The 21111-nt window shown below is 43.5% G+C and overlaps 1 protein-coding gene across 1 annotated transcript in view; it reads right to left on the bottom strand.

Moving 5' to 3' along the window:
* Positions 1 to 6220: 6220 nt before the first annotated feature.
* Positions 6221 to 21111, bottom strand: part of LOC145394730 (heat shock 70 kDa protein 14-like) — a 37591-nt gene continuing 22700 nt past the window's right edge. The window contains exons 7-11 of the mRNA XM_080268512.1: positions 15634 to 15789; positions 14504 to 14734; positions 8695 to 8931; positions 6471 to 6532; positions 6221 to 6367 (exon numbers count right to left, since the gene is read on the bottom strand). Of these exons, the coding sequence (XP_080124638.1) occupies positions 6286 to 6367; positions 6471 to 6532; positions 8695 to 8931; positions 14504 to 14734; positions 15634 to 15789 (768 nt within the window). The 3' untranslated portion in view covers positions 6221 to 6285. The remainder of the gene's footprint in view (positions 6368 to 6470; positions 6533 to 8694; positions 8932 to 14503; positions 14735 to 15633; positions 15790 to 21111) is intronic.

Here is a 21111-nt window from a genome sequence, read left to right as displayed (position 1 = left end):
TGGAGATTTTGTAACCTCTTCCTTAGTGTTTATTCTGCATATTATACCTCATTATCTTCTAGTTAATGCAATGCTGGAGTGGGATGCCTTCACTTGGTGGCACTGTTATAACCAAGCAGCTCCACTGTCTGGTAATACAGACATCCCTCAACGCCCTGTCTCTCAAAAAGAGGATGGTGGACTGCAAGAGAAGGGTAGCTTCAGCCTGCAGTCCACCGGGCTCTATTTCAGATGAACCCAGAACCACAACAATGATAATATGTTAAGGCAAGCTTAGTTGACAATCAAATGTCAAAAACATACAAGACAATGTTATGGTGTAATAAGCAAAATAAATTATTCAGGGAGGAGATGCCATGACATCTCCTATGACCTTTTGAATATTGACCACCCCACCCAAACCTATCACTGCCATTCTCCTTCCACCATCCTCATCCTACTCACAGCAGACAATCTTTTCCTTTATTCTCCCCTCCCCCTCACTTTCTCTGACCACTCCTCCCCCCTAAGTGTACAAATCCCACTGCTTTGTCAGTGGTCTTTATGCAAAACAAATCAGGTGTGTCAGCCGCAGTTTTCACAAAGGGGCGGGCAAAAGTGAGATCATAAGTAAAGCTCTCTGGGACTCTATACCTCAGATCCCAGACATCACAACCAGCTGAGGGTGAAACCGTTGGATGTTAGGGGTGAAACTAGAATCAGCTGACCACATTGCACCAGGTTGAGCTGAGCTCATGTCTCAACTTAACTGGCCAGATATGTGCTGAGTTGAGGCAATTAAGGTGTCTTCTCTCAACTAATCAACTGGCCAGATATGCTGCAACCAGCCAAGCCATGCTGAGACCAATCTTAGTGACTCCCTACCCTCAGACATAGTGATTGCTGGAATTCAATATCGTTCATGGAATGAAACGGTGCTCAACTGAGAAAAACAAATGGTGGGGCGAAGACTGAGAATACCATGAGTTGTGAGCTTTGTTTATGATCCTGTGGCGCTGGGCATGATAAACGTTAGGCCAGATCTCAGGGGGGTGGTAGCAATGAGCCTTGGTGCACGCTACCACCTCAGTGAAAAAATGTAAAAAAATAAATAAATACATAAATAAAGCAAGCCATAACTGGACCCCCTCTTTAATTGATAGTAAAACTGTTTCAAATGTCTCTGCTATACTTTCAATTTCCCCTTGTAATATTAAGCTACAGTAGACCCCTCGTTTATCTGATACTGGTAATCACCAAAATTCCATCCATCCATCATCCAATCCTACCTTGCCCCATGAGGAGCATAGGAGCCCTGGGCTATGCAGTTGGTCCCAACATTTAAGATGAGAGTGACCAGCCTCATTTATCCTTGAGTGGCATTACATGAGCAATCAACCCCAACCACCCCTTGGATATAAACCTTCATCGTCTCAATCCGAATGGAGCACAATAATTACCCACTAAACCACCAGGCACCAAAATTTGGTCATATGGTTACCACCCAGCATAGTAAATGGTTTCCTGGTGTACAGGAAACCATTTGGCTTGTCACTCTGTGTAGAGTCACCCACAGGTAGAAGGAAGAGGAAAGAATGAAGGAAAGAAAGACAGAAGAGGGAGTGTCAAGGGGTTAAAATACACATTATTCCTTTTGAAGTGAGATCCATCTTAACTGTGTTACTACTGTATGTTGCATAAAGAAACAGAAAACAACCTCCCAACATTACAATGAATGCTTCAATAACATTCCCACTCTCCACCCAATGTTGCACTTCATAAACACAATACATCCACATGTAGGCACCACAGCCATTCAAAATCTCCAAACAAACAGCATCCTTCATGAATGACCATCAGACATCTACCCAGCAGCCACTACCCTACCTATAGAGATGTGTGTGTACTCAGCCAGACTACAATATGGCCATTACTACAATATCAACACAAAATACAGCTCAAACATTATCTGTGCTCAAACTACAATGCAGCCTCCCAACACGACCCCACACTTACCTTATGCACCACAATCACAACATACTCCTTGAATATGACCTGAACAAAATCTCTGGGAGCACCTGGTGAATTGGCTGTTTTTCTGCAATCCACCAGGTCCACGTCCAGGTAAGCTTGGGGTTGCACCAACAACAACACCCCCTTTTGGAATATAAGGAGGCCAAGGCTCAGCTACCTACAAGCAGATAAGAACATACATTATGCAAAAAATAAACTTGTAAGAAGAAGTGCTGGGGCACCTAATCAGATGAGAATACGGCTCTTAGAAACTTATTCTGACATTATCCTGCTATTATTCTTATATTACCCTGCATAATTTCCAGTCCCTGCAGTCACTGGATTACATACCACAGAATGTTGTCTCAACTGACTCTTGCATCTGTGGGCACATTTAGTTTACAGGTCTTATTCTGGCTAACCACTCATCTTTATTCACCAAAGAAAAATTACAACAATTCAGAAATCGGGCAATGGAAGGAAAAAAATCAACTTCAGGAACTTTGTTGTAGACCATAAGCAGTTTATGGTGAAAATGAGTTGCTTCATAAGGAACTTAACACTCAGGCAATCATCTGGTGTTACCTGGAGTGGAATACTAGAGTTGTCCAGACGATGAAATGGTTAATGGTACAAGAATAAGATGAATGCAGGAGTTAATTCATGAGAAGTACAAAGCCCCTTCACACTGATGTATTATATTTCGTTATTTCTGCTGCCACCTTTATGTTTTATTCCTCTTAGAAAAGACTTTAGGAGACATAAAATAGCCTCCATTAACCTCTTCACTACAAGACATCTTCCTTAAGTTTAATAAAATTGTCTGGTGATAGCAAGAACAAAACTGGAAATACAGTACTGTACATCACTGTACTGAGGGAGTAAATATGTAAAAAAACTTATACTAGCTATTTTAACCCATGGACTGCAAGCCACAACTCCAGGCACACATGTGTATGAGGGTGTTAGCAACAGCTCAGACTGTGCTCTTCACAACCGAGCTTCAAACTTTTCTGCCACAACCAAGAAAAACAAACATTATCACCTCATCTCATCCCACTGCCACCCGCCAATGTCCCAGTTTACACTAGTGATATCACACTGCCACCCACCAATGTCCCAATTTACATTTGTGATATCACACTGCCACCCACCAACTCATGATACCTGAATGTGGTAACGTGTCATCCTCACCTGATGAGATTGTTTAATGATGTTAACCTACTCACTTAAACAAGGAAATGAAGACTTACCGGTGCTAATATTTTTACTTCACTGACATATACCCTGCAGGTAAATCTTTTACTGCAATGCTACAAAACATCCATCCATCCATCATCCAATCCTATGTTGCCCCATGAGGGGTGTAGGAGCCCAGGGCTCGGCAAGTTGGTCCTGACATTTAAAATGAGAGTGACCAGCCTCACTCATCCCTGTGTGGCATTAAATGAGCAATAAACCCCAACCACCCCTTGGATGTAGACCTTCACCGGCTCAATCCAATTGGAGCACCTCAATTACCCACTAAACCACCAGGTGCCAAAATTTGGTTGTATGGTTACCACCCAGCATAGTAAATAGTTTCCTGGTGTACAGGAAACCATTTGGCCTGTCACTCAGTGTAGAGTCACCCATAGACAGAAGGAAGAGGAAAGAATGAAGGAAAGATAGACAGAAGAGGAAGTGTAAAGTCACCCATAGGCAGGAGGACAAGGAAAGAAAGACAGAAGTGGATGGAAGGAAAGAAGGCTGGATGAATTAAGAAAAAAAAAAAAAAAAAGTTACTTTTTGTGCACTGAAGAGGGTCTGAGGGTGAGGAACTGTACAATCCATATAGCAGAAGTGAGAAGTACCAACAACTTCTGTACCCCTACTCCCATACTCTACTCTGATACAATACTTAAAACTACAATTCAGTACAGTCAGCTCCTTTTATTGCATTCCTTAATTACCTAACAACTGCTCACCCTCATTTTACAATGATGATACATCTGAAATGATCCATCTTAAAACATTTTACCATATACCGAGTCAATTATTTGTGGCAGGTGGTGGTGACCATCATCCACTCACTTGATGTAGTGCTGCCTACTTTTTTTCCTCATCTTTATCTTTTTTTTCTGTGTCTGCTCTCCTTTCCTCTTATTTCTCCCATCTTTCCCATGGCTTTTTATTACTCTTTTTTCCTTTTCAGGCAGTTTTACATTGAGTGACAAGCCTAATGGTTGCCTGTAATCCAGAAAACCATTTACAATGCTGGGTGGTAACCATATAACCAACCCATACTGTACATGTTCCCTATGTGTCAACAGGTGGGTTGGTGCTGGGTTAGTGCCCCTTCCCATTAAACAACTCAAAGACAAATGGTCACCCCTTATGGGATTACGGCATGTGACTATAGACAGACAGACAAGCCTAATAATTTCCTGTAAGCTACGAAACCATTTACAACGCTGGGTGGCAACCATATAACCAACCCACACGTGTTCCCTGCTTGTCAACAAGCGGATTGGTGGAGGGTTGGTGCCCCTCCTCGTAAAACCACTAACTCAAAGACAAATGGCCACCCCTTAGGGGATTATGGCATCTGGTTATAGATAGCTAGAGTCAATTATAATATGGGTTCAGTGGGGATATGTTTCTGGCAAAGGGGTCACCTGCCCAACAGAATCTAAAGACAAATTTCCCACTCAACTAAAGAGTTTGTTACTTTATTTTACTGGACTTAACTTGCTGCCTACCACCTAAAATTAAGCCTAAAAACAAGTTTCCATCTCACCTAACCTGTATTTCACTTCACTCCCTCCATGAACTCCAACACCACAGTATTGTTCAATCACAGACACCAACACACCTGACAGTGACCAGTTCACAGGACATCTTTGAACAACAACTAGACTTGTGTAAGGATGATCATACAAGCAAAAGTAGCTATCATATATTAACCAGTGAGGCTTTGTAAAGGATCATAATCATCGACTATGCAAAAATTTTATCATACATCAAAAAAAGGTCCAACTTTTTGGCAACATATAAACGATTTGTTGTATACTGGCTAACTATATTAATCAAGCATTGGAATACTATGAGGCTGGTCTAGTGAGTTATGGCAATCCAACCAGATGTGGCCCCTTATGGTTTTTTGCTCATATATTGCCATCCACAGACAAGCAAGTACACCCGTAGCCCAATATCCAACAGTGTTGTGTACCAGTGGGAGTGTTTGGTCAGTATGTCGGATATTGAAGCAATTTTCTCCATAAGATACTAAAGAAAAGCCGGCAATGCATTCCAGACCCAAACCCAAACTCTCATATACCTTAATAGAGACTGACAGAAACAGCATAGGTAATGTTATTATCCTCATAAACAATACTACTGCCAAATATGGCATATCAAACATCACATGCAGAAGAGTAGGGTGGTGGGACATGTAGTGTTGAGAGATGCTTCAGGGCAACTAAACTGCCAGGTAGGGAGCTGGCAGTGCACCAAATGGGGGTGAAGGATGGCAGAGGGATGGGGAGAAAGATAAGCAGGGGTGGGGATGGAGACAATTGGGGGTGGTGGAGGGTTTGGGGACAGGGAAGGAGAAAAGAAAGCCAAATATCCCTACTACCCTCCCCCCCTAGTCTCTCTCTCTAACACACACACACACACACACACACACGAGACAAGCAGGGGTGGGGGAGAGCAGGGGGACAAGGAGGGAGACATGCCTGGCAGAGCTGAGTGTGGTGGTGGGAGATGGAGGAGGGACAAGGGAGGGGAAGGTGAGGAGATACAGGGAGGATGGGAGGACTGGGAAAGCCTCATTTAAAACCTAGGGAAAGGTGGGGTGCCAGACTTGCGAAGCGACGGACATTCAAACTGTTTGGATTGTGGGAATGTTTCCCTATTTCTTGTGTTTGGTCTAGCGAGGCAACGGACATTCAAACTGTTCAGATTGTGGGAATGTTCCCCTACTTCTTGTGTTCAGTCTAGCAAAGCGCTGGCTATCGATGCATCGGATTACGGAGTATGGGTGTAGTCACTCATGCCTTAAATTTCTGCAATGAGTAGCCTAGCCCCTGGTGCCAACACTCCAGATGAGGTAATGCTGACCTGGATGAGGGACAATATAAAGGTACATTCTAACAACAGAACACTAGAATAAATTAGCTGACCATACACAAGGGTTATCAAAAGACAAGATCATATGCATCAAATGCTTAAATTGTGTATTAAGTCGTACATACAAGAGAGAGACAAAAAGAACAAGGACCTTATTCAACGAGCTAGGCGTCACCTTCCTCAACTCCGTCCCGACTCCACCACGAATGAGCGGTTGATTTTGGCAGCAGACTCTTGAAGGGCAACATGGAGGCTACCATCGCTGCAAGAAAAGGAGACACAAGTTTACTAGAGTGGCCCCTATGTAAAAACAGTAACAACCTTTGCCCCTTTAGTTTTAATGTGGCAACAGGACAGACACTTACCTCTTCAAGTGGAAATCTAGTCGCAGCTGCTTGGAGTCTGGAGTAAGGCTAGTGAGGTCAATCTACAGGATAAGAAAAAAAATATGTTAGTTGAATATCATCATCATCATCATCATCATTGTGACCACCATCCAATCCTTTTTCACCCGATCGGGCTACTTGGTCCTGACATTTAAGACAAGAGTGATGGATCTCGTTCACCTGAGTGGCATTATGTGAGCAATAAACTCTGATCATCCCTCAAATGGAAACCCTTATGGTTCCCATCTGGTCTGAGAGCCTTACCTTACTAGACCACCAGGAGTCCAGTGTTAGTTAATACCTTTCAATTAATAAACCAAAAACCTCATTATTTTTCATCACTTTCAACATTCTGACCTCTTTTTCCCACCTAAAGACTGGATGAAGCAGGTTCTAGGAAGAAAGGAGAGAGAAAGAAATTGGGTCTCTCTCTTTTTTTTTTTCCCTCCCCACCAAAGGATGGGGGGAGACAGGGTCCAGATCATAAAGATGACAAGCACGATAAAGAAGCATCAACAGCATGTCCAATGAAATTGGCCAGACACTCATTTACTCACCATCCAAACCCCTGGAAACCTTACCCTATCTCACAAACTCAGTCATTGGCACATATTAATTTGCTATATTTTCTTAAAGATGCACTGCACATGCAACAGTAACTAAAAACCTGAAACAAAAATCTACAGTCATGAACTCCTTCACACTCATGACATATTTGTTCTATTACAGTAAGTTGCCTATTTCACAGACTTCCATAATGATCATACCGGTGTATATATATATATATATATATATATATATATACTGCAGATGGCACTTCAAGTCCTCAAAGCTACTGCAGTGCAGTAATATCCACAGCAACATGGCTCTCAGGCTCAAATATGGCATTATCTTCTACTGTCAATAAACAGGTCACTTGACTGCTCAGAGGCTCACTGGAGTGGGGTAATGGCATGTGTATGTGCGATGGTGTGAGTGATGATATGGTTACTGTCTGCAACATTTAAGGCCAACTGGGGTGGTCAGGGCAGGTTTGCGGGGCTCATTATGGGTGACTCTGGGGAGGGTCCGGACTGTAAGCTAGTTTTCCCAAGCGCTCCATATCTCCTGTTACAGTACACAGATGCCTATAACATGGTTCAAATTACTGATAAACTGGCTGCTTTATATGCGAAATGACTGTGCTCTTGCAACCGGAAGACACTTTTACTTATGCTTAGGAGATATGTTTTGCAATAAAGAGGTCAATGATAGATATATCTAAATCTCTCCAGTTTGAAATATCTATCCTAAGGTGAATAAAATACAATAGTCAGGAGATAAGAACAAAAAATATATCATCAGACTAAAAGGGTTACCTACTGAAGCTAAATTAAAATGATTGTTAAGTAATGTCATAATGTTGTTACTGTGGGCCCATGCTCATCTAAATTCCCCTTCAACAGACCATCACCCTCCTTCCAGAGGACAGGGAGAGAGCTGAGGATGTTTGTATAACCAGGCACTAAAGCTGGACTTTTTTATCAATTCCACACACACACACAGAAGTGGGGGGGGGGGATCTACAGTAATAATCACAGCCAATCCCAAAGTACTCCCCTCAAAATGTAGGAACCTGATGCTAAGCTACTGTAGTCCAAGAAGACCAATCTATGTCCTTTGAAGAACTGTACATGACTGAAAAACCTCTGGCCACCACTTGGATTTGAACCACAGCATATAAATCACAGCCTTTTCTGATCCAAGAGCTCTGAAAACTGACCATCATGCATCCTCCTCACCACCACCCCTCCCTGTGTTATGCTAAGCTACTGTAGTCCAAGAAGACCAATCTATGTCCTTTGAAGAACTGTACATGACTGAAAAACCTCTGGCCACCATTTGGATTTGAACCACAGCATATAAATCACAGCCTTTTCTGATCCAAGAGCTCTGAAAACTGACCATCATGCATCCTCCTCACCACCACCCCTCCCTGTGTTATCCTATTTTCAAACTGCTGTAAATTCTTCACTTCTGAAAACAGATACTACTGTAAATCTTTCTATTAATTTTATGGTCAAGCCACTTACAATGGACATCAAGATCTGTGTGGTCTGCAAATCTATATAATGCTCTCTTTTTGTCATGTTACTACTGTAATAACAGCACATTGTCCACTCTCTCTCTCTCTCTCTCTCTCTCTCCTGTTAACCATACCTACCTGAGCCAATACATTGTCTTCCAACAGTGGGGTGGTGGCTGTGTCCTGTGAGAGGCATGAGTCATCCGGTGCCTCAAAGACTATGATGCGACATTGGGGTGGGGTTGGGGAAGGGAGGGGCAGCGTCAGGGTGCGGCGGGCATGGGTAGGTGTGCCCCGGCTGAACACACACTCCGCACCCTCTGTTTTTGTTGACCTTTGTGTGCACTCACCTCCAGCACCATCACCCTCTGACACCTGTTGGCACAAGAAGCACAAAATATTAGTCTGTGCAATAAGCCCTCAAGTCTATACAATACTTTCATCCATTCATCATTCAATACTTTTTGCCTCATCTGGAGCATAGCAGCCCACAGCTACAATTTGCACTCCTGATATATAATGTTAGGGTTACCAACCTCACTCACCCTTGATTGGCATTATGTCATCAATGACCTCCAATCAACCCTAGAAAGTACATCCTTACAGGCTAAATCCAGTTGGAGTGCCCTAATGCACTAAACTACCACGTGTCAATTGGGAACATGGTTACCAACCAATATAGTGAATGGTTTCCTGGTTTACAAGAAACCATTAGCTTGTCTCATAATGCACATTCACATGAAGATCACAATACATCCGGTGACTGTATGGTGGATGTCCCTACCTACTCTTATCAAGATAATAATAATAATAATAAGCATGTGATGTGGTGTGTGGGATGAAGAGAAGACGGACGGGGGTGCAAGGAACAGTGTGGTGGAATGAAGACGTGAGACAGGCTGTGGCACAAAAGAAGAAAGCATACAGTGAATGGATGAGAAATAGGGGCGTGGAAGAAGTTGAGAGGCGGAAGAGAGAGTTACATGTAGAAAGAAAGAAAGAGGTGAAAAGATTAGTAAGAGAGTAAGAAGACAGTGGATGAGGAATTTGGAAGGAATTTGAGTGTAAAGTGGAGGGACTGTAAGAAAATGTTCTGGAAAGAGGTGAAAAGAGTAAGGCATGGTGGAAGTGAAGTTAGCAGGGGAGTGAAAGATAAAAATGGTAGATTACTAGTGGAGAAGGGAGAAAAAGTGAGCAGATGGAGAGAACACTTTAAGGAATTGTTGAACATAGAGGATGGAAGTAATGCAAGTATAAGTGGCTGGGGAATGGCTGAGAGAAGGAGGGAGGTGAGAAGACAGGAAGAAATCAGTAGGACAGAAGTTGTAGAAGCAATGAAGAAAGTTAAATTGGGGAAAGCCCCAGGAATTGATGGAGTGTGTGGTGAAATGCTGAAGCATATGGGGAAAGATAGTAGTAGAATGGATGTGGAAAATGTGCAGATTGGCCTGGGAGGAAGGTAGAGTCCCGGAGGATTGGAAGTCAGGTTTAATTATTCCCCTGTACAAAGGAAAAGGGGAAAAAGAAGTGTGTGGTAATCATAGGGGCATTTGTCTTCTTAGTATAATAGGAAAAGTGTATGGTAGGATACTTATTTCCAGAGTTAGAGAAAGAACAGAGAAATTAGTCGGAGAAGAACAAGGAGGCTTTAGGAAGAGATGAGGTTGTGTAGATCAGATATTCATTCTTAGATCTTTAGTGGAAAAGTTTCTAGAGAAGGGAAAGAAGTTGTATGCGGCTTTCATGGATTTGGAGAAAGCATATGACAGGGTGGATAGACAAGGATTGTGGAAAGTATTAAGAATATGTGGAGTAGATGGGAAGTTGTTGAACGCTGTGAAGAGTATGTATGATGGTCCTAAGGCTGCAGTGCGTGTGGATGGTGAACTGAGTGAATTTTTCTCTTTGAAGGTTGGGTTCAAACAGGGATGTGTTATGTCTCCATGGTTGTTCAATCTGTACATGGATGGGGTAAAAAAAAAGAGGTACAAGGTAAGGTAGTGGATGTTGGGGTGGCCCTGGTGAAAGAGGGTAGTGTTTGGAAACTCCCTGTACTGTTGTTTGCAGATGATACTGTGTTGTTGAGTGAAGGCGAAGGAGAGCTGCAAAGCTTGGTGGATGAGTTTGAGAGTGTGTAAGAAACGTAATCTAAAGGTGAATGTTGGGAAGAGTAAAGTGATGGTCTTTGAGAGAGGTGAAGTCAGTAAATGTACAGCAAGGTTGGATGGTGAGGAATTGGAAAATGTGAGTACGTTTAAGTACTTGGGTAGTGTGATGAGTAAGGATGGAGGTTTGGAGGGTGAAGTGCTTGAAAGGGTACAGCAGGAAAGAAAGGTTGTTGGTTCCTTGAAAGCAGTGTTAAGAAGCAGGGAAGTGAGCATGGAAGTGAAAAAGTTACTACATGACAGTATTGTGATACCAACTCTAACATATAGAAGTGAAGCTTGGACGTTGCTGGAAGGACACAAGTCAAGAGTGAGAGCAGTGGAAATGAGTTATTTAAGAGGAGCCTGTGGAGTCACATGGAGAGACAGGCTGACAAATGAGGATATAAAGGAGCATTGTGGTGTGGATGTGGATGTGATAGGAAGCGTTAGGAGGAATACACTGAGGTGGTTTGGCCATGTGAAGAGGATGGAGGGTGAAAGACTGACGAAGAGAGTGTATGTGAGTGAGGTGGAGGGAGGAAGAGGGAGGGGGAGGCCAAGGATGAGATGGAGGGATGGGGTGGAGAGGTATATGAGAGAGGGAGATGTGAGTTGGGAGCAGGGCAGTGAAATGGCGGGGGACAGGGCGACGTGGAAGCGATTTGTTTGTGGCCACCCCGAATGGGATTGAGGCGTCTGGCAATAGATATAGATAGATAATAACAATAATAATAATAATAATAATCCATCCATCCATCCATAATCCAATCATGGCCCCATGAGGAGTGTAGGAGCCCGGGGCTAGGCAAGTTGGTCCTGAAAGATGAGAGTGACCAACCTCACTTATCCCTGAGTGGCATTTATGTGAGCAATAAACCCCAACCACCCCTTGGACTGAAAGTCGAGAAGCTGAAGATCAAAGAAATGGCAGATGAATACAGGACCAAAGTAGGGGAGGAGTTGTAATCAGTGAACTGGAATGAAATGGATCTGGACAAGCCTGTGGAATGCACAGAGGGACTGCTTAGTTAGGAATGCTAAAGCAGTGTGCAGTGTGGCAGGAGTAACAACAAAGAAGAAATGTGCGGCATGGTGGAATGAAGAGGTTAAAAGAGCAGCGGAAGAAAAGAGGAAGAAGTGGCTAGAGTAGTTACAGAACAGGGGTTTAGTTGAAAAAAGAACTGATTATACTGAGAGCAAGAAGCACATAAAAGGACTAGTGATGAGGAAAAAGTAGGGAAATGATGATCTGGGAAGAAAAATGAATTCAAACTACTCTGAAAATAGGAAGTTATTTTGGAAAGAGGTGTGGAAATGTAGAAGTGACAGCGGAAAGAAATGTGAAAGTGCCAAGGATGTAAGTAGCATTTTAACCCATGGGGATGAAGTAAGGACCAGATTGAAAGAATATTTTGAAAGCCTGATGAATGGGAATAGAGAAAGCAGAGTAGATGTAAACATGATTGGTTTTGCGGGTGTGCATAGAAGGAATGCAGTGCCTAGGAAAGTGACCCTCGCACAAATGAAGAACGCTGTGAAGCAGCTGAAAAATGGGAAAGCAGTTGGGGCTGATGAGGTGTATGCAGAGATGATTATGTGTTGTGGAAAAAGCGGAATGAGGTGCTTGTTGGAGATATGTAAGAAGGCATGGAAGAGTGAAACTGTGTCAGCAGAGTGGAAAAATGCTGTGATTGTACCCCTGTACAAAAATAAAGGTGAGAGAAGTGAGTGCAATAATTATTGTAGCATACGTTTACTGAGTATTTTAGGGAAGATATATGGAAGAATTATTATAGAGAAAATAAGACAGACATCAGAAGTCCAACTGAGTGATGAACAGGGTAGCTTTAGGAGTGGCAGAGGATGTGTGGATCAAATATTTGCAGTGAGACAGATAGTGCAGCAGGCTTGTGAGAAGGGCTATAAGATGTTTATGACATTTATGGATCTGGAAAAAGATACAACAAAGTAGACAGAGAAGGACTGTGGAAGGTTCTGTGCATGTAAGGTGCAGATGGTAAGCTGCTAGGTGCCGTCATGAGTTTTTATGATGGAAGTGAGGCAAGTGTAAGGGTAGATGGGTACCGGGTATCTAAATGAATAGTTCATGATCAATGTAGGCGTGCGACTGCGACAAGATTGTGTGTTGTGCCCATGGTTGTTCAATATACATATGGATGGGGTGATAAGAGAAGTATAAACATGAGTAATGGAGAGAGGGATGGCTTTGGTAATGAATGGTGATGGATGAAACAGCCTACCTCAAATTTGTTGTATGCTCTTGATGCAGTGCTACTTGCAAATACCAGACAAGAGCTTGGAAGACTAGTGCAGAGTTTGCTGATGTCTGTGAGTGTCGTGCCTCTACAGTAAATGTAACAAAGAGTAAAGTGATGGTTATCCAGAGAGAAGGTGACTCCCAGTGTTATGTTACAGTGAATGGAGTTGATGAGAGAATTCAAATATCTGGGTACAGTGATATAAAAGAGAGGAAGATGTGCAAATGAAGTGGAAAGGAGTGACACAAGGAAGGAAGGTAGCTGGTACTATGAAGGACTTTATAAGAAACAGATGTTTGAGTGTTGCAGCTGCACGAGGCTTACATGAATGAGTGTTAGTGTCACCTTTAACATATGGATGTGAGACTACAGTGTGGCAAGAAAATGAAAAGTCTAGAGTAAAAGCAGTGGAGATGGGACTGCTGAGGAATGTACATGGGGTACAGAGAGTGGACAGGATATGAAATAATGTGATTCATGAAAGATGTGGAGTGAGGAAGTATGTGGACACCAGAATCAAAGACTGTACTAAGATGATATGGTCATGTGGAGAGAATGGATAACAACAGAGTGGTGAAAAAGGTATATCTGAGTGAATTTGAAGGAGGGAGGAGGCGAGGTAGGACAAGGAGAGGGTAGAGGGATATGGTGGATGAATGTGTGAGGAAGAGAGGTATGGAAGTCGGTGAGGCTAGGGGACTGACAAGACCTTGAGCTGGCTGGATGAATATTGTGAGGAGAAGCAAATGACCAGGGATTTGGCACCCCTTTTAATGTGAGAGCGCTCGGATTGACTCTATTGGATACGTTTATGTGAAGCTACAGAATGTGGTGGAAGTTTTTGGCGTATCAAATACAGCCAGGAATCTGGGGGCTTGAATGATGAGTGAATGGAAGCATGGCCCGTTGGACTGGGCAAACTTGGGTTGTCTGGACATTGCTACCCCTCACCCTGCCCTTGGGTGGGAAAGGAGGTCTGGATGATGATGATGATGACAATTAATAGGTTCATTAAGTTCACTTGGCATCAACACCAATGCTGTGTGTGTGTGTGTGTGTGTGTGTGTGTGTGTGTGTGTGTGTGTGTGTGTGTGTGTGTGTGTGTGTGTGTGTGTGTGTGTGTGTGTGTGTGTGTGTGTGTGTGTGTGTGTGTGTGTGTGTGTGTGTGTGTGTGTGTGTGCAAATCAGACCCACATAAACTGGAGGTCTACTGTGTTTGGTTTTGTAATTACCATCCAGTATTGTAAATGACTTCCTGGGTCACATTAGGGTTGTCAATCAGTGTAGAGCCACCTGATGTATAAAGAAAAATAAAACATAATGGGAAGGATGGAAGAAATAAGAAGAAAGCGGGGCAGACATAGTAAAATACTGTAATGGCAGTAACACATCGAGTGAGTGGATGATGGTCACCACTACAAAGCTTGCAGCCTTGTTTTACCCTTATGATAGTACATCTCAGGGTTGACAATAGCCATCCACTTACTATCTACAACTACCAACTACTCCACATCAACTCACCAAGCAAAAAACAGACGTGGCAAGTGCAGGTACGGTGGACGATGGTGGTGTAGCGGGGGAGTTAGCTGCAGGGGGAGCAGGGCGGGCCAGCAGGAGGGCAGCCTCGGTGGCGGCTCCTGTGGCCAGTACCTCATCCGGGGCCAGGGAGCACAGCACCGTGGCATTGGGGAAAGTCTCACCTGCCAGCTGTTGTAGCCGAGGGATTTTTGCTGAGCCTCCAGTGAGTATGACCTGTGGAAGGCAATGAGGATATCTGTCTAACTAGTGTCAGACACCATTCCAGAAAGGGTGGCCACAAACAAATCACCTCCAAGTCATATCATTCTCCATCATCAGGCTGCCCTAGCTCCTCTCTCAGTCCTTAATATATGCATCCTTTTTTGTCATATTTTTTTGGCATTAAGTCCTCAGCAAATTAAAGAAAAACTGCCAACTAATTTCACTGTTATCTACAAATCTGACAAGCAAGTTCCCCCAATTTACAGCAGTAATCCTGCTAAAAATTTTATAAAATAAAAAGATGTTATACCTCATCCCTTTACAGTAATGTCCTATCAGGAGCACAGGGACCCAATTTGTAACCTCCAAGGTGCAGTATGTGAGAAGTGCTGCCCAATGGCCTCTTGAATTTAAACCCTTTATGGGATACATCTAGCTGAAGATCCTTTTAACTCACTAGGCCAGCAAGAAGCACTTTATCTTTTATTTGTTTACCACACTACATAGTAAATGGTTTCCTGGGTTACAGGAAATTATTTGGCTGAGAAGAAAGACTCCAAATTCAAACCAAAGTTACTAAGTAAGAGGTGGTAATAACAACAACAAACGGTGTGAGAGCTACATGACACACAGTATCAGAGTTTTCATCTGATAAAGATACATAGCCTCTTTTCAACTCAGATGGTGGTCAAGTGAAATCAAATTGAAGGGTAAATTTGACTAGTAACCAAGGAGATTCATTCCAACCTCATAATTATGGCTCACTGAATTTCATGCAACCACAACTTAGTGCTCAAGTTATGCCCCTACCTATCTGGTCTTCTCCGAATTAGTCCAGTTTATTAATGAGGTTTTATTCCACTGTACCAAAAAATGTATTCTCACTCTCCTCCTCCCCCTCTCTCTCTCACCTTATGGACCTGAGTGAGTGGGAGAGAGCATCGTTGCACAGCATCCCTGGCAGGGGTAAGAAACGTAGCCAGAGCCGGTCCCACAAGACCATCAAACCTTGCACGTGACAGTGTCGTTGAGAAGTCTACACCCTCCCACAAAGATTCTACGTACACCTGCAAATGTACACATGGTGACTGGCATGTGTCCTAAGTTAACATGCAAACATATACATACACACAGATGGCAAGCACATATGAAATTCAACCAATCCCACAGATGGCAAGATATAAAATTCAACCAATCCCATTAAAAATCAAGGACGGCATTCTCAACAACATTTAAGGTTAATTCCTTGTCATAACTTCGAGTTGTTTTTGCAGGACGCACAAGAGGAAGAATTTTTCCATGTCTCTTCTGGAAAATAAAAAAAAATAAGTTACAAGGAAACCTATCATAAAAATATTAGGGTTGTACCAGGTAGCTACCTGGGTATGTACCCACTTACCTGCCCAGGTTCATTTTTTTTTGTAGTAAAAAACAAAATAATAATTATAAATAAATAAAATCTGGTACAGCAGATTTTTTTTATATTTTGCCAATTAGGATAAAATACAGTATATCCAAATCTGACCACTACATTACAATTTTTTCTTCCTGTATCATTTAACCTGTAAAATGCCATAAGCATCAACTAATGATATTTGCACAGAGTTCATATGTTTCAATTCAGTACAATGTATAAAAATAATGCACAACTTCTGACAACACTGAAAGATACTAGGCAGCTCAGAAACCACCCATACAAGTCACAGACCACTCAGCCATCGGTATCTCACCATTATACGGTGCTCGCTAGGAAGATAGGCATGAGGTCCCCCTCCTGCCCAAGCAACAGATTACATCACACAAATACAACCAGAAACAAACTCTTACCTGCAAACTAGTAGGACAATGGCTTCCCCTGACCTGTCTTACATAACTTGAAACACGTAGGAAGAGAATCTGCAATGTGTCTGAGGATCAGCAGCTCAGTGTTTGCTCAATAATCCCTTACTGCTGCCTTCAGCTTCAGAATATTCAAAGTATCATGCTGCTAAAGTCTATCTATCTATCTATAGCCCGACGCCCTAATCCCGCAAAGGGTGGCCGCAGACAAAACGCCTCCAAGTCACTCTGTCACCCACCATTTGACTCCCCTCCCCCCAACTCACCCCCCCTCCCTCATATACCTCTCAACTCCATCCCTCCACCTCATCCTCGGTCTACCCCTCCCTCTCCCTCCCTTCACCTCACCTACATACACCCTCTTAGTCAGTCTTTCATTCTCCATCCTCTCCACATGTCCAAACCACCTCAGTGTATTTCTCCTAATCTTTTCAACCACATCCACATCTACCCCACAACGTTCCTTCACTTCTTCATTCGTCAACCTGTCCCTCCATGTCACTCCACATGCTCCTCTCAAGTAACTCATTTCCACTGCTCTCACTCTTGACTTGTTCCCCTCTTGCAAGGTCCACGCCTCGCTTCCATATGTCAGGGTAGGGATCACAATACCATCATGCAGTGACTTAACTTCCATACTCACCTCCCTATTTCTCATCACTGCTTTCAGTGTGCCAACAACCTTCCTTCCCTGCTGTACCCTTTCACGTACTTCATCCCCCAAAGTTCCATCCTTACTCATCACACTACCCAAGTACTTGAATGCACTCACATTCTCCATATCCTCACCATCCAACCTCACTGCACACTCTGTGACTTCATTCCTCTCAAACACCATAACTTTACTTTTGTTTACATTAACTTTCAGCTTCCTCCTCCTACACACTGTCCCAAATTCATTCACCAAACCTTGCAACTCCCATTCATCTTCACTCAACAATACTGTATCATCAGCAAACAGCAACACCGGAAGCTTCCAAATCTCACCCTCATTCATTAGGGCCACCCCCACATCCACTGCCCTACCTTGTACCTCCTTTACGACCCCATCCATATATATATTAAACAGCCATGGAGACATTACACACCCCTGTTTCAGTCCCACATTGAGATCAAAGAACTCACTCAGCTCACCATCCACTCGCACCGTAGCCCTAGCTCCCTCGTACATACTCTTCACAGCACTCAACAATTTCCCCTCCACTCCATATATTCTTAATACCTTCCACATACCTTTCCTATCTATTCTGTCATAAGCTTTCTCCAAGTCCATGAAGGCAGCATACACTTTCCTTCCCTTCTCTAGATACTTCTCCACTAAACATCTTAGAACAAATATCTGATCTACACACCCTTTTCCCTTCCTAAATCCCCCTTGTTCTTCTCCAACTAACTCATCTGTCATATGCCTAACCCTATCAATGAGTATTCTACCATATATTTTACCAGTCACACTAAGAAGGCAAATACCCCTATGGTTACCACATACTTCTCTCTCCCCTTTTCCTTTGTACAGAGGAACAATTATACCTGACTTCCAGTCCTCTGGAACCCTTCCCTCTTCCCAAGCCAATCTACACAACTTCCATATCCACTCCACAACAATCTCACCCCCATACCTAAGCATTTCACCACATACTCCATCAATTCCTGGGGCCTTTCCCAGCTTAATCTTCTTCATCGCTTCCACTACTTCCGACCTACTGATCTCTTCCTCCCTCCTCTCATCTCTTCTTCTCCCAGCCATTCCCCAACCACTTATACTCACACTGTTCTCACTCTCTGCATTCAACAAATCCTCAAAGTGCTCCTTCCATCTCCTCAATTTCTCTCTCTTCTCCACCAACAATCTATTATTCCTATCTTTCACTCCCCTACTATTTCCCCTTTCACACTGCCTTACTTTCTTTACCTCCTTCCAAAACAATTTCTTACTCTCCCTCCATTTCACACTCAGATTCCTCCCAAACTCTTCATCCACTTTCTTCTTACTCTCCTTCACCAGTCTCTTAACCTCCCTTCTCCTGCTCACATATACCTCTCTCTTCTCTCTCTCATCTTCTCCCCTACCTCTACTCGCCAACCATTCACCATATGCCTTCTTCTTTTGTTCCACAGCTCGTTTCACCTCATCATTCCACCATGCTGTCCCTTGCACACCCTTGCATCTCCTCCTCACTCCACAAACCGCCTCACACGCTGCGCTTATCTCTTCCGTGAATATCTTACATACGTCTTCCACCCCTTCCATCTGCTCTAGCTCATACCTTCCCAATCTTTCTTCCACTATGCTCTTATACTCTGTCCTCTTCTCACTATCTTGCAATTTCTCCACTCTTCTCACAGGAGCTGCTTCCTCCTGTCTTCCCCTTCGCCTCCTCAACCACTTTCTTTTCAGCTCTACCTTGGCCATCACTAAGTGATGGTCCGAGACTCCATTCCCCCACCCTCTCCACACCCTTGCATCCAACACTTGTCTTCTCATTCGCTCATCCACACACATGTAGTCTATCATTGCCTTTCGTTCAACAAGTTCACCATCCATCCTCCTCATTACTCTCCATGTATACCGGTGGATCATCTTATGACGAAAGTAGGTGTTGGCTATTGCCAACCCCTTACCAGCACAGATGTCCACTAAAGCACTACCATTCCCATCTACTTCCGCTGGCACACCCCACTGACCAACCACTCGTACATTCCCGACTTGGCCATTCATGTCTCCAATCAACAGCACTCTCTCGCTCCTCTCAAACTTGTCCATACATGCTTCTACTCTCGCCCAAAACTCATCTTTCACTCTTGCCACTCGATCCTCTGTTGGAGCATACACACATACAATCGCCCATGCTTGTATACCCACTTTCATCCTCACCCATACAATCCTTGCACCCACTGTTCCATACTCTCTTATATTCTCCTTCCACTTCTTGCTTATCATCAGACATACTCCCTCTCTTGCCCTCTCATTCTCACTGACTCCCGCACATATACCTACACCGTATTCCCATTCTCTCATCCTTTCACCTTTCCATTTAGTTTCAGTCAATCCACATATATCCACTTTTGCATCCTCAAGCACCTGGACAATCTCTCTCTCTTTCACTTCATCATTCACTCCTCTCACATTCCACGTTCCTGCTAAAGACTGAATTTAATAATGGCCCCAAAAGCTTTCTATTGGATTTTTATCTGGCAACCTGCATGACCCATCACTAATGTACTTAATCTCACAGTCCTTTACCCCCAGCCACGCTGATTCTTTTTTGTATGACAGCTTACCTCCCCTGGGTCACTGTTTCATAACCAGTATATACTGTACCCTGCATGAGGCTTGCAGCTCAGCCAGTGCAGATTTTCACTGTGTCTCATATGAAGTCTGCAGTGCAGCAAGGGTTAAACACTGCGTAACATATCTGGCTGTGCAGCAGGGCACACCATCCTGCATAAAAACACAAGTACAAACTTGTCATAAGAGTCACGGAGTTAATCACAAAGCAGTTCAAGGCACTTAGCCTGGTTCATAGCTTCATTCTTGGGCAAGAATACGAGCTCCCCAACAACATGGTAGGAAAAACAAGACACAGCATCATCTAGTCAAGAAACTTAACTGTACTGCAAGAGTACTTAGGGTTGAGAGGGCTGCTGTTTGCCTAGTGATAAACTTTTCCCCCAAGATCCCCGATCACTGAGAATTTTGCCTCATCAGACCACACAGAAAGACAGATCCCACACTATCAAGCAAGAGGGATTCATTTAACTCCTGGGCTGTCAGACATGGATTACGTTCTATTTGTCTAACACTGTTGGCCCTCACACGCCAGGCAATATTTAACAAAGTCATCACCTCACTATGGGCAATTTCTCGGACACCAGTGAAAACTGCTTGTTTTCAAACCTTAATATTTCGGAAAGTATACCACTAAAGGAAACGAATTAATGATCACTTTACTCACCAACTCTTCCTCTTGTGAATGAATGTATCCCAAGGTCTCTAGGTCATTGCGTTGATGAGTAGGGATGTGAGGAAGAGAACTAATTTTTGCGCGAGAGCGGCATAAAAGCAGGACGTGTTCGTGTGTTTGCCAGTGGCGCCAACTACAGCTGTGCTCTCAGCATGATAGCTTACTCCACTACTAGATGAACTAGACACTGTTGTATCCAAGGCATGCCTCATGGCACTCACTGAGCCCTTTTCAAGTACTGTATTCTTGGAAAGCGGCTTGGCAGGAGCGGATGATGCAAGGGTCCATGTAAGGTGGGAACAAAATCGGATGAGAAGTAAGAAAACATTGTCCTACACCTGGCAAAGTCACAGAGACGACTGAGGTATGCTTGCCTCGGGTGCTTGGAGGCTATCCCTGCCATTTGGTGACGAGATCAAGTGGCGACCACTTCAAACTGTGGCGCGAAAACACTTGCAGTTACTGTATAGCCGTCACCTGGTGCCCCTGATCCACCAATATTGTGTTGGTTATAACCATCACCCAATGCTTAGGGGTTAAAGTACTGTACGTGGAAAAGTTGAATACTATAAGGCCTCCTCATGT

Source organism: Coenobita brevimanus, chromosome 28 (genome assembly GCF_032717465.1).
Source record: "Coenobita brevimanus isolate Jiangsu-jjx chromosome 28, ASM3271746v2, whole genome shotgun sequence".
Taxonomy (NCBI): Eukaryota; Metazoa; Arthropoda; class Malacostraca; order Decapoda; family Coenobitidae; genus Coenobita; species Coenobita brevimanus.
The sequence above is the reverse complement of the archived record's forward strand: the minus strand, read 5'-3'. Positions and strand labels throughout refer to the sequence as shown.